At 41.0% G+C, this 12,654-nt stretch overlaps 3 protein-coding genes across 4 annotated transcripts in view; 1 reads left to right on the forward strand and 2 right to left on the reverse strand.

The window, feature by feature from the left end:
• Positions 1 to 9,931, forward strand: part of LOC138136429 (uncharacterized) — a 50,072-nt gene extending 40,141 nt beyond the window's left edge. The window contains exons 1-3 of one of the 2 annotated variants that reach the window (XR_011161282.1): positions 5,482 to 5,649; positions 6,069 to 6,156; positions 9,513 to 9,634. Coding sequence is in view for 1 of the 2 variants with exons in the window: in XM_069055622.1 (XP_068911723.1) it covers positions 6,069 to 6,156; positions 9,513 to 9,669 (245 nt within the window). In the remaining variant the exon portion in view is untranslated. Of the gene's footprint in view, positions 1 to 5,481; positions 5,650 to 6,068; positions 6,157 to 9,512 lie in introns of those variants that run through there. The other variant, XM_069055622.1, reaches the window with a different exon arrangement.
• Positions 123 to 1,905, reverse strand: LOC138136385 (cytochrome P450 9e2-like). The gene is made up of 3 exons (XM_069055561.1): positions 1,620 to 1,905; positions 1,080 to 1,572; positions 123 to 1,027 (listed from the first exon to the last, which is right to left on the reverse strand). Exons 1-3 carry the CDS (start codon positions 1,859 to 1,861, stop codon positions 158 to 160), a joined length of 1,605 nt encoding a protein of 534 aa, XP_068911662.1. The 5' UTR covers positions 1,862 to 1,905; the 3' UTR covers positions 123 to 157.
• Positions 9,932 to 10,473: 542 nt separating the features above from the next.
• LOC138137354 (uncharacterized) lies at positions 10,474 to 11,312 on the reverse strand. Its single transcript, XM_069056699.1, has 3 exons — positions 11,139 to 11,312; positions 10,912 to 11,091; positions 10,474 to 10,862 (listed from the first exon to the last, which is right to left on the reverse strand). The coding sequence occupies exons 1-3, from the start codon at positions 11,286 to 11,288 to the stop codon at positions 10,524 to 10,526; spliced, it is 669 nt and encodes a 222-aa protein (XP_068912800.1). The 5' UTR covers positions 11,289 to 11,312; the 3' UTR covers positions 10,474 to 10,523.
• Positions 11,313 to 12,654: the final 1,342 nt, after the last annotated feature.

Here is a 12,654-nt window from a genome sequence, read left to right on the forward strand (position 1 = left end):
TGCTACAAACGAATTCAATAGGACCCAGCTATGTAGCAACTGTGGCCACAATTAAAATTATAATACCTGTCGCTTGGACAAACTTCCTCTCTGTCTCTTTTGTAAATTAATAAAAGAAAGTAAAAGAGGGAGGAACATTTATTAATGGACAAAGTTGTTATTTAATTTTTTTTAACCCCAACCACATCCCGCCTTCAGCATCTAGATTGATCTGAACCTTGTCCAGAACCAGAGGTACTGGGGTCTTGCCCACCGTAACCACTTGGAATTTTTTCAACAAGTGAAACATAAGCAATTTCGCTTCCAAAAGAGCGAATCTGGAACCGATACAGTTTCTGGGACCCGCCCCGAAGGGCATATACATGGTCGGATTGATTTTGTGTTTGTTCTCGTTGTTGAAGCGTTCCGGATCAAACTTCTCGGGCTCTGGATAGAATCTGGGGTCGCGATGGATGGCGAATATGGGCAACAAACAAACGATACCCTTCTCCAAAAAGAGCGGTTTCTCTCCGGGTTTCGTCGGTTGAATTGTGAACTCCTTTGATACTTCTCTGTCGGTGAGAACACTCGCTGGCCATTTCCTGAGCGTCTCAGACACCACCATGTCGAGGTATTTCATGCTCAAGAGCGCTTCGTAGGTGAGTTCTTCCGAAACCGATTGTATCTCTTCGCGGAGGCGATTTTGCACGTCCTGGTTGATCGCCAGTTCGTAGAAGGCGAAAGTGAGGAGAGTCGAAACGGTTTTGAAGCCTGCCAAGAAGAAGACGAAGGCTTGGGCGGTGATGTCTTCCAAAGTGATTTCTTGCTTGCGACGATTCTTGGTCACTTCGGATTCAGAAACGCTGGAGAAGCCTTCACTGACTTTGATTTCTTCGTCGAGGTGTTGGCGCCCTTTCTGCGCCTCCAACAACAAGTGGATCATGTCTGGACGGACGATGTGTTTTTCTTTCCTGGCCTGGACAGTTTCTTCGATGATTTTCGAAAAGTAGTTGGACACTGCCGGAGAAATGACCTTGACTCGGAACAACTGAAACCGAAGAGTCGATCAAAATCTTCTTGGAAGGATAACACACACATACTCGAGCCAGCGTTGGACTAAGCCCGTAAGCAAAGAACTTGAGGATTTTCCACCCTCCCAAGTCGGAGGCGTCCTTTCCCATCATGTAGAACTTGTTGGTCTTGTCCTTGAGGGAGTCACACTTGACACCAAAAGCCGTGGTGGCGATGACGTCGTTAGTGTATCTAGTAAAAGCGTCCTTCATCTGCAACTCCACCACATCTTCGCTCTGGTTTTGGAAGTACTCGACGAACTGCAGAGCGCATTCCTCTATCAGCTTGTACATGATTCGCATCTTGTTACTGGTGAAGGAAGGACTAAGAGTGGACCTCATGTCGCGCCATCTCTCGTCGCGACTCGCGAACAAATTTTTGTTCCAGAATGGATCAGCCGCGGCGTCGGCAATTTGACGATGGTTGACGAAATGGTCGAATTCCTTCACCGTGACTTGCTTCATCAAGTCGGGGTCTTTGATGAGCAAAGTTGGCAGCACAAACTGGTACATTCCATGGTACCTTCAATGCAGATCGATGAGTCTGAAGACATTTCACTGGACACTCACCTTTCTCCAGGGAATTCATTGTAGACATCTACGATTTTTTCTGCGAAGGACTTGTCACGTACCACGCTCATAGAGCCGAACAAAAATGTAGGCTTTTTGCATTTAACTCCTCTATCTTGCCAATAGCTCTGCTTTTTTCTTACGCTGCGGTAAAGGTAGACGGTCGCGACAGCGACGAGGGCCAGCCATATTGTCAAATTTGTTCCAAAAAGAGGAACCAAGAAATCGGGCAACAAAAACATGATGTACGTGGAAAATGGTGCATGTGCTCGTGATTAATGTTTTTATATCTCAGATATTGTAGATAATTATCCAGTCATGATTGGTCGATCGTTGTAACATTCCTCCACTTTGTTTACTTCCAAATAAAAATAATTCCAAATAACCGGTGTAATCTAGGTGTTATCGTAATTCCCTTTTAGAGAGATAACGATTAGTCTGATACAAAGGATTTCAATAGCACCCAGCTACGTAACAACTGTTGTACAACAACAGTTATTAAATAATTATGAAATTGAGGTGAAGGTTGTTTTATTTATATCGGAATTCATTACCATTTCACGTCACGTCCAGCTTGCTTATTCCATATTTTGTCATAATCTACTGTACTAAGTTTTTAGGCAAGAAATGTGAGCAATTATGCAATTATAATAATTAATCAACAACGATCCATACCCCCATTAATGGGTGGCGTGCCTGCATTTTGTGCTCTGCGCCGGACCACAACTACGCTGACACTAACGGAGCGTCCCCGACTACGAGAGCTCAAGGAATGAATGAAAAATAGTTTTTAATTTAAGAAAAGGACGCCCTAGTGCCCTGCCCTGCTTAACCAAAATGACCAATCAGTCCCATTTTGTTGTTTTTTGTTGTCACAAGTCTGGGAGCGTGAGGGGTCCAGGTTGACCCCTCGATGCCCCACTGCTCAAAACTCTCCGCGTTTTAGCACCGCAGCGATATCGTTATCTAAATACTTTTCTCGATCATTTTATCGGGCACACTTGATCCGTCACGTCCCAGCCTTCAGCGTTCGCCAATTCGTCATCTCTTTGCGGCCTCGCGTTGGGCGCCAAATAAAAATAATTCCAAATAACCGGTGATTCCCTTTTAGAGAGATAACGATTAGTCTGATAAAAAGGATTTCAATAGCACCCAGCTATTGTATTGTATTATTATATTGTACAACTGTTGTACAATAGTTATTAAATAATAATTGATAGGAAAATAATAAAAGGGAAATAAGAAGTGAACAATTTATTACAATCAATATGTTGTACATTTGAGACAATAATTATACATTAATAATTAATCAACAACAATCTATATCCCCATTAATGGGTGGCGTGCCTGCATTTTGTGCTCTGCGCCGGATCACAACTACATGAGTACGATGGACACTAGCGGAGCCTCCCCGACTGCGAGAACTCCAAGGAACGAATAATAAATGAAAAATAGTTTTTGATGTTGTTTTTTGTTATCAACAAGTCTGAGAGCGTGAGGGACCCCCCTCGATACCCCACCGCTCCAAACCCTCCATCTTTTAGCACCGCAGCGTTATCGTTATCTAATTACTTTCCTCGATCATTTTATCGAGCACACTTGATCCGTCACGTCCCAGCCGATCTTCAGCGTTCGCCCCGCGTTGGGCGCCAACATCCCCTCCCACTCGACGTGTATTTGCCGAAAGCAAACGAAATATCCTTAGACAAACATCTAAATTGTAGTCGGTGCAGAGCACACAAAGCCGCCGTATAATTGACACAAGATGTTATTTTCCTTTTCACCATCAGTAAACGACCGTCAATATTTGTTCGGTACTCTATTAGAGTTTGTCCGGAGGAATCGATATTTAATTCGGATATCTCGGTTGTGCGCGATATCCGAACGATAATCCGATGATGTCGAAGACGCGCCGCTCGATTAGGTTTGGCGGCGGCGCGATTTAATTACGGGGCCGGGGGCGTAACGGCGCATTTTTCTCGGGCGAGAAGCGGTGCGGCGGTCCCCGTTCCTCATTACTGGAAGTGACCACCGCGAAAGAAGTTGCGTCTCATGACTCTTGCTATGCTTCACACTCGACTCTTGTAATTCATGATGATCCAGGCAAGGGACGCAGATGAATCGCTCTTCTGACGCAGCACTTTTTAATTGAGCTGTTCGAATCGTAAACTCTGGATATCTGCACGTGTCGGCGACACAAAAACTGTAATAAACGTGGAAAATCAGACGCTCCTTTCATATTTCTTTCTTAAGATGAAATTGGTTTTCATCCAGGAGCAAAGCGAATGTCGGGGAATTAAAAATCCAATTTTAATTGTGACCCGGCGCTCCCAAACGGATTAACAACCGCAAAAACTCCGCTTTTTACGGAGGACAAAAACAAATTGCGATTGCTTGAAGCTTGGTCAGTCGGTGTTAAAGTGTCACTCAAAAAGTGGAAATGTCTCTTGCGTTTAGTCCACCATTAAGCAGCACCGCACGTGAAGGTGATGAAGATGATTCGACACTCAACAGTACTGCTTTTCATGTCCGCGAGTCGACTCCCATTGGGAAAAAATCTGGCCTTCAGCCAAGAGCTTGTTGTGGTTCATCGTCCAGGGCTTTAACAACTCGAGAAAACAGAAACATTAGACGATCAGTAAACAGTACTGAAGGTGATGAAGATGAGTACGGTACTGCTTTTTGTTTGAAACCGTTCGATGTTCGCCAGTCGACTCCTGTTGGGAAAAAGTCTGGAAACAGGGACGATTGTGGCCTTCATCCATCACGGAGAAGAGCTTGTTGTGGTTCATCATCCAGAGCCATAACAATTCGAGAAAACAGAAACAATAGACGAAAAGCTCCACGTTATGATCCGCCCCCAACAAACAATTTATGTGATGGACAACATAAAGAAGGCAAAGTGGCTGCAAATTGCCAAGGGTGGACGTCTGCAAAAAGCCTCCTGCAATATTTTACACTACTCTTGGTTTTTATTCTGCTCGTGGTCTCTGTTTACGTTTGGTTGTTCGTCTCTTCCCTAATGAGATGAAATAAAACTGCTTCGAGAGCGTCCAATTTTATTGCACCGATAAAACGCTTATCTCGCACGTTTTGACGCTCTTATCGTGTTTTGTGTATTTTTTATAACGCATGTATCACAGTCCCATAAAATAAATCTTCAATTTTTCATTTGGTTTTTTCTATTGTCGCGACGCTGTCAAAGTTGGCTAAAGGAGCGCCACGCGTTTCTATGGTTTTGTTTGTTACTCTTGACCAGAAGCTTCTGCATAATAGTGTAAAAAAACCTTTTATTGCACCGATAAAACGTTTATCTCGCACGTTTTGACGCTCTTATCGTGTTTTGTGTATTTTTTATAACGCATGTATCACGGTCCCATAGAATAAATCATCAATTTTTCATTTGATTTTTTTCTATTGTCGCAACGCTGTCAAAGTTGGCTAAAAGAGCGCTACGCGCTTCGATGTTTTTGTTTGTTGCTCTTGACCAGAAGCTTCTTGAAAGATGCTGCATAATAGTGTAAAAAAACGTTTGAAAAATAGTTATTTGTGTGGCCGAAGCGCAGCCGAAGCTTGAAACAGGCGGGGACAAAAGGCACTTCTTAGCAGAGGTGCACATTAAATTTTTTAGGCAACCTCAGTACCTCACATTTATTTTGTATCTAATTTTTTCAAGTAGATAAATTTATTAATACATTCTTTATAGTATTTTTTTATCAGCTTGCCAACAAAACGAGAAATTTCTATTTGCACTTCAATTGTTTACATAATATACGATGACAGGACAATTATCGGTTTTGTCGGTTTCGTTGTTAGCTTACTAATCAGCCAACAGATGGCGCCGCGGTCGGTGTCTCAAAAAATGTCAAAAAGAGTTATTTTTCGTCATTTGCGAGTTCGTAAAATTACCGTTTTCATTAAGAGTACCTAAAAAAGTGTGTTCTTCGTACCCTAGACGAGACTCCTCTTCTTCGGATCGCCGAAAATGTCGTGAAACACGTCGCGTGTTGAAAGAAACCTATAAAATCCAGTTGAGTCCTTAATCCTTAATTTATAGCGTCTCGACGTGGACTGTTGTCCTTTCGGGAGCCGTCGCCGCGCCGTCCTTCGCCAGTCGGCATTGAAAAAATTGATTCCTGCCAAGAATTCGCTCCTTCGACCCGGCTCCTCGCGTGTTCAAGAAAATGACGTCAAACACTATCGGAAATCCTCCTCAACACGGCAAAGCTTCGATTTCGCCTTCTGCATTTTACAATTGCCAATTCGTCACAATCAGAGGGTGGGAAAGAGACGGTTTTTGCCGCGGGCCTCGCGTCTCGAGAGCGAGATGCAATTTGAAACTTTGAATAATGACGACGGTGATATTTTCACGTCGTGACTAATTTGTTGGGGCGTGAAAAATGGAGGCGGCCAAGCTTTTTACTCTAATGATGGATTGTTTTCTTGCAGATGAGGCGTTGACCTGCAACGTGTGCGATAGGTCTTTCGCTTGTCCCAAGCAGCTGTCTTCGCACAAACAGAAGAAGCGACATTTTGGGTGAGTGAAGGGAAGAAAATGTCCAAATTCATGTTGATACTAATGTTGGGATGTATTTTGCGATCAAAATGGCGCCGGGTGGGTAGACAACCAAACATACAGACAAGCAAATAACCTTGACGGCTGTCTCGAACCTCCCTAGAGAAACGCAAGAGCGATTTTGGTACAGAACTCCCTTTTTACACTAAACAACACTACGATTATAAAACTGCGGGCACTAAGCCTACCAATTATGTTTGTTCTTTTTTTTTCCAATTCGTTTCTCGTTTTCCGTTATCAGATTGCGACGCTGACGAGCTCAATCGGTCCCTCTCCCATATCACCCCTTCAGATAGTCCGTTTCATTAATCCTCGACCCGCTTTGTGTCCACAATGCCACCCCAACACAACGCTACACTCTAGTGCTTGTTCATTACCCACTCGAAGGCTTCCATCGTGCACGCCGCACCTAATCATTGTGTTTACGACCTATTGAAATTACAATATTCTCTGAGCACCGAACATATCTGACGACCGAATCAATACCGACAAACGCAAATTCAATCGCGACGAAGAAATTCTTTTTTTAATCGGTCAAATCTTTGCACTTTCTCTGTCGTGTTTTTGCTCCCCAAAAGTGATTTCTTTTTTGCGCCATCCTTAAAAACATTGTTCTTCAATCAATATTATATGAAATGAAATGCTTTGTTTTACATTTTGGGGAACTTTGTTTGTTTTACTGGCCGCTGCGCTCGTGTGTGTACACGTCCCACTTGTAGAAAATGATACACCGTTTGCACAAGTAATGTTTTGGTGGGGTTCTTTTGTCAAGTATAATTTTGGAGGGTTGTTACAGGGACCTCGATCAACAACCACCCCTTCAACTGGGTAAACAGCGAAATAATTATTTTAAAACAATTAACATCCACCCCTGACTTAATTAAATTATTAAATACGTTTTCCAAGTCGAGTCGAGCTGTTCGAGCAATGAATAAAAAGGGAAACTTGTTCGGGGGCGTCGGAATTTATCGCTGGAAAAAGTCTCCCCGAGATTAGACGATTTTCGGGAATTTATCGCAGACGCGACTCCCCCGGGCGATTTAATATCTCGCAAATGTGCTCCATCGACAATTATATTTTCCAGTTTAACGAGACGGCGTCTGGAGGGTTGAACCACCCCCAAGACGCCTACGCATGACCGTTCCCCTTTAATTGGACGTTATTCATTTAAAAATTGGGGGAAGTGGCCGGTTTTGTCTGGGGGGAAGCTAATTTTGCAACCCTTCCCTCCGTTCCAAACTTCCAAGTGAGGGTCCCGTGAAGGAGCTTGTTTTGTTGGTTCCTGGTCATAGTTTTTCAATGAAAACTTTTACCAAGACAAGAGTTTATTTTTATTTGTGCAAATATTGGCAGGACCTTGCGAAACAGTTTTTAATTCTTCTTGATGCTGCCAATTGGAAACATCAGTCATCCCGGAATTATCCTCCAGGGAAAACAAACGGAGGTATTTCAATATTCGTGCTCCAAAGTTTACAAATTAAGTCTTTCAATATCGTTGCCAATTCTATCTACATCGCACCGACAAATATTAATACAGACGTTAATCTCCGCCTTTGTGGGAGTCCGCTTTTTATTTTTGTTTCTTCTGTGCGATTTCAGATCGTGATTAATTTTTTTCCGGTTCAATTCGGAACATCAAAAGTATTTTTGTTGACTTTCTGTCATCGCTTATCTCTGCTTTGCTGAAAAGGAGATTCCAATTGAAGAAAATCATTATCAGACTATTTCAAAATGATGAGAACGTGAAACTTGGGAGGGAGAAATGAAAAATTGTTTGGTGAACAAATCTAGATTCAGAACTCGGAGAAATATATTTCAGGATCGGAAATAAGAAATATGCAAAGATATTGTATAGGTGTTGGATTCTCTCATGGGTTGTGACCTTGGAAATATCTGCGCTAAGCCGGAGCGATAAACCAGTGAAAAATCACTTTCCGGTGTAATTTCAATCCTTCATAGCTTGATTACCGGGAAAATCCGGCCTCGATGCCGTGCCCTCTTTGTTTTAGAAACACTTTTATTAACATAAATGACAAGAAAACTTGCAAATTGAAGACCTAATTTTTTTTCTTCAGTTGAAATGTTTAGACTCGTTCAGGTGACGCAAAAATCGATTGGAATTTTTCATATCTGCGACAAATAAATGGCCGACATTAAATTATTGGCTTCGATGAGTTGCTGCTTGTTCAAATGAACGGAACATTTTCGTATTGATGATATTGACATGAGCTTTGGAGTTTAAATATGCAAAAGTTTGTAAATACTCAATTTTCGTAACGTTACGCACAATATATGAAAGATGTTTAGAGCTTCGGCGTATTGTATTGAATGGAAGTTGTATAATTTTGGAAGTTAATGAAACCAAAAAGGTGAAACCAGGACTCATCAGTTAAAAAAGTAATATCCTGTAAATTGCAAGAGATCTTTTTAAAATTAAATTAATATTGAGAGCAAAATGAAATCAGTCAGGTCAGGTCAGATCAACAGTTATTTGAACTCTTCAAAATATTTGGAAACTTGTGAAATATTCTGCAAAAAATAAAACAAGTCACTGTACTTCTGTTTTTAAAGAATTTGTCGTCAGATAACGACGATAAAGAAAATTTGTTAAGTGATAACAGTAACAGATTAATATTGTAGCTGTTGTACTTCCCTTTTGAACAAAAATTGGAAAAATAAAACTTTTATTTTTTCGAGATAAAGCTGTTTTTTCAAGAAATATCTTTTCATTTATATTTTAATATTTTACATAATCATCCTCACCATATTTCAAAATGAATGTCAACCATTTATATTTTTTATTTGAAGAAAACATGATGAAAAGTTTGAACCTTCAGACCCATATATCTTTGTAAAGACCCCCCCTGTATTTTTTATTTTATTTTTTCGAGATTCCTGAGATTTTTCCCTACAAGACCCCCGACTTGGAATACGTTAATTTTCCGACACCCTGTATACAGGGTGTATTTTTAAAATGTGCCGAAATTTTACCTACGCGATTGTGGGACAACGTAGAATACTAAAAACCAATTAAAAAAATTGTAGCTCAAAAAATAAATGTCATTTTAGTTTTTGCCATGAAATTTTTTAAATATTTTTTGCGAGTTCTACATGAAGCCAGTAGCTCGTGGTTAAAATTTGGTCACGCGTTTCAGTAACACCCTGTACATCCTGTTTGTATTCTACGTTTTGGTATTTTTTAATGCAATTGAAGAGATAACTCCACTTAAGTGTATCACTTTCAACTGGAGTACGATTTTCCGTTGCAAAAAAGTTTGAGCAGTGACAAGCGGTTTTAACCGTTTTTCCTGTTTCAGGTGCTCAGCTTGCGACAGTCTATTTCCGTCACTGATGGCGCTCGAGCACCACAAGGAAGAGTTCGAGCACTGGTCCGGCGACGAAGACGACATCTGTACAGATTCAGACGACGACGACGAGACCGTCATCAGCGAAGAGTGCGAACGGTTGCTGTAAACCTGTCATCCCTAGACCTTCCACGGTTTTTACCCTAGAACGACCAATTTCGTTGCCATTGTTTTCGTTTCATAGGAAATCCAATTGTAAATATTTATTTTTGCAACGTTGTGATGATGAATGATATTCCTAATCATTGATGTCTGACATATCTCAAAAACAAACTAATCCTTTATACGACGAGAGTGTTTGTAGGTGAGAGAAATTTTATCATTTGTAATGATATCAAATTATTTTTAATTGAATAAAAATGTGACATTTCGATGGTTTTCCTGTCTACAAGTTCCAAACCAAAAAAAACGATTTTTTTTTCGTCGATGTCATTTCACTTGGACTCGGATCCGGTCGAGTGCAGTGACATTTTCCTCACCTTATCTGAACCTACTTGAGAAATAATCAAAACAATCTTGTCAGAAAGTTTGCACTGTTTTGCTGGCGAACCACAATATAAAAGAGGAACCACAATATGAGACGATTTCCCTTGCCATCCAACGTGGAAACGCTGCAAGCATTCGGGGCACTTTTCCAGATTCCGCATTATTATCGGAAATTTTTGCATACTAAATTTTAAAAAAATATTTTTTTACAATTTTTTATCTTGTTTTTGGAAAAACTTTCCAAGACCAAGAGAATTTTGTAGTTTTGTAAAACGCTAAAAATGAAAATATCTACATCTATGGTACTATAGTGCTTCCTATTTTCGAAGTAAAAAAATCTTTGAAAAGGACTTTTTTGAAATTTCTGCGGAAAGTACAACAAGACGATGCTCCGTCGCACTATGGCATTGGTATTTAAAGAAAAGCATTTGTGAGCGTCATTTAATTTATTGCATATTTATGAACGTCACAAAGAAATTACAAGAAGCTTATGATGTATCTGTTACTGTCGCAAGTATAGGTACTTTGTTGGTCATCGTAGGCGTAGCTGTAGGCATCTGGGCACCTCTCCTTGAAGAACGAAGCATAATCGACGGGCCAGTCTGAAGATTTGCAAGTCTCCGGAGTGGAGTGTTCCCCACGACAGCAATACAAATCATCGTTGAAGACATTGCACGCTGCTTGGCAACTGACCAAGACGCCATCCTTATTGAACAGCTTCAACTCGTCCGGACAGTCGTTGAAAATGGGGTAGGAACATTCAGCTTTCTGACAGCTGTACTGCCCCCCATCGCCGTGCCCATCGATGGGTTCCATCTGCAAGACCTGGTCAGATCTGGACTAGACAGAACAAGACTCGACTCACCGATAGATCAATGTTGAATCCGTCGACCAGAGACAAGTCGTAGAAGGCGTTGCCGTCCCCCACGGTAATCTCAGAAAGGGAGGCTGGGATGGGCCCCGCCGCCCCACACTCGTCGACGCTGTAGCAGTCGATGCGGCCCCAGATGCGGCCGCTCCAAGGTTCGGAATATGTGAGGGTCGTCTGAAAGTCGCGTTTTACCACCGACAACCAAAACCGCATCTACTCACGTCTTCTCCCGCTTGGAGAGTGAAGGGGTCAGGGTACTCGGTTCCCAAAATCTGGACGAAGACCGGATTGGGAGAGACGTTCTTGATCTGGAACTCGACGGAACGAACCGTCGAGACCAAAGCTAGAGCGAGTGCAAGTTTTGCGAACATTTTCAAGGATTCACTGTGCAGTGTGAGGCATAGCACAGTTTATATAAGGGCGTTTGAGTGTTATCACGACACTCGAGTGCGGTTTTGAGAGCGATCCAGTTAAGTGTTGTTATTTATAAAAGACAAGGTGAGATAAATCAAATTAATTACAAAAACAAACGCAATTTAAAATTTTCCGTAGCGGAAAAGCGGAGAAAGCTCAACGGTTTTTTATTTGGGAAAAAATCTTGCCGGCAGCTGTGGCTTGATTTTCTTTTGGGCTGAAAAGATTATTATTCTGGGAAAATACACAAAAGGTGCGTCGGTTTCGATCTAGATTGGAAAATATTGGTTTAAAATAAATTATTTATCTGAGATAAAGAGAGAAGAGGTCCTTCAAACCGGATTTAAAGGAAACCCACAAATGCTGATTGAATGGAGATTTGAAGAAGCTTGACAACAAAAACAATAAAAGTGATGGTCGAGTGTATGTTTTTTGCACAAGGGCAGCGAGGGAAATAATTACGCGAGGGATGACTCCCGATTTTTATTTAGAAATTGCCAACTATTAAGATATTAAAACGAAAGGTCAGCATTTTTGCACGAATGAACGGATGGCAAACTCTTAAAACCAATCAAAAATGTATATTGTATGTATTACGATAAGCAAGCAGGATTTGATCACTTGACGATGAACATGTCAAGTGATTTTAATGACTAGGTAGTAAATAATATAGTAAATCGTAAATCAGATGCTGGAAAAGCGGAGAAAACTCAACGGTTTTTTATTTGGGAAAAAATCTTGCCGGCAGCTGTGGTTCGATTTTCATTGGGGCTGAAAAGATTATTATTCTGGGAAAATAAACAAAAGGTACGTCGGTTTCGATCTAGATTGAAAAATATTGGTTTAAAATAAATTATTTATCTGAGATGTCCTTCAAGTTAGGCTTTACTAATCGAAGAGGTCCTTCAAGCCGGATTTAAAGAAATGGAGATTTGAAGAAGCTTGACAACAAAAACAATAAAAGTGATGGTCGAGTGTATGTTTTTTGCACGAAGGCAGCGAGGGGAATAATTACGCGAGGGATGACGCCCGATTTTTATTTAGGAGTTGCTAACCGTTAAGAAATTAAAGCGAAAGGTCAGCATTTTTGCAGAAAGGAACGGATGGCAAGCTCTTAAAACCAATCAAAAATGTATATTGTATGTAAAATGTATTACAATAAGCAAGCAGGATTTGATCACTTGACGATAAACATGTCAAGTGATTTTAATGACTAAGTAGTAAATAACATAGTAAATCAGATCGCGTATCACACATTGTTTAAAAATGTTGTTTGTGGCGGAAATGACACGAGAAAAGCAACAAAAAATTGAGATGAACGAT

The sequence above is a fragment of the Tenebrio molitor genome, chromosome 8 (genome assembly GCF_963966145.1).
Source record: "Tenebrio molitor chromosome 8, icTenMoli1.1, whole genome shotgun sequence".
NCBI lineage: Eukaryota > Metazoa > Arthropoda > Insecta > Coleoptera > Tenebrionidae > Tenebrio > Tenebrio molitor.

Excerpts from the sequence above, each read along its gene's own strand:
- LOC138136385 (XM_069055561.1), bottom strand. The coding sequence starts at position 1,861 with ATGTTTTTGTTGCCCGATTTCTTGGTTCCTCTTTTTGGAACAAATTTG. Across the intron at positions 1,573-1,619 it reads AATGAATTCCCTGGAGAAAG|GTACCATGGAATGTACCAGT; the intron begins GTGAGTGTCCAG and ends TCTGCATTGAAG. Across the intron at positions 1,028-1,079 it reads TTAGTCCAACGCTGGCTCGA|TTGTTCCGAGTCAAGGTCAT; the intron begins GTATGTGTGTGT and ends CTTCGGTTTCAG.
- LOC138137354 (XM_069056699.1), bottom strand. The coding sequence starts at position 11,288 with ATGTTCGCAAAACTTGCACTCGCTCTAGCTTTGGTCTCGACGGTTCGT. Across the intron at positions 11,092-11,138 it reads CTCTCCAAGCGGGAGAAGAC|ACGACCCTCACATATTCCGA; the intron begins GTGAGTAGATGC and ends CGCGACTTTCAG. Across the intron at positions 10,863-10,911 it reads GATTCAACATTGATCTATCG|ATGGAACCCATCGATGGGCA; the intron begins GTGAGTCGAGTC and ends CAGGTCTTGCAG.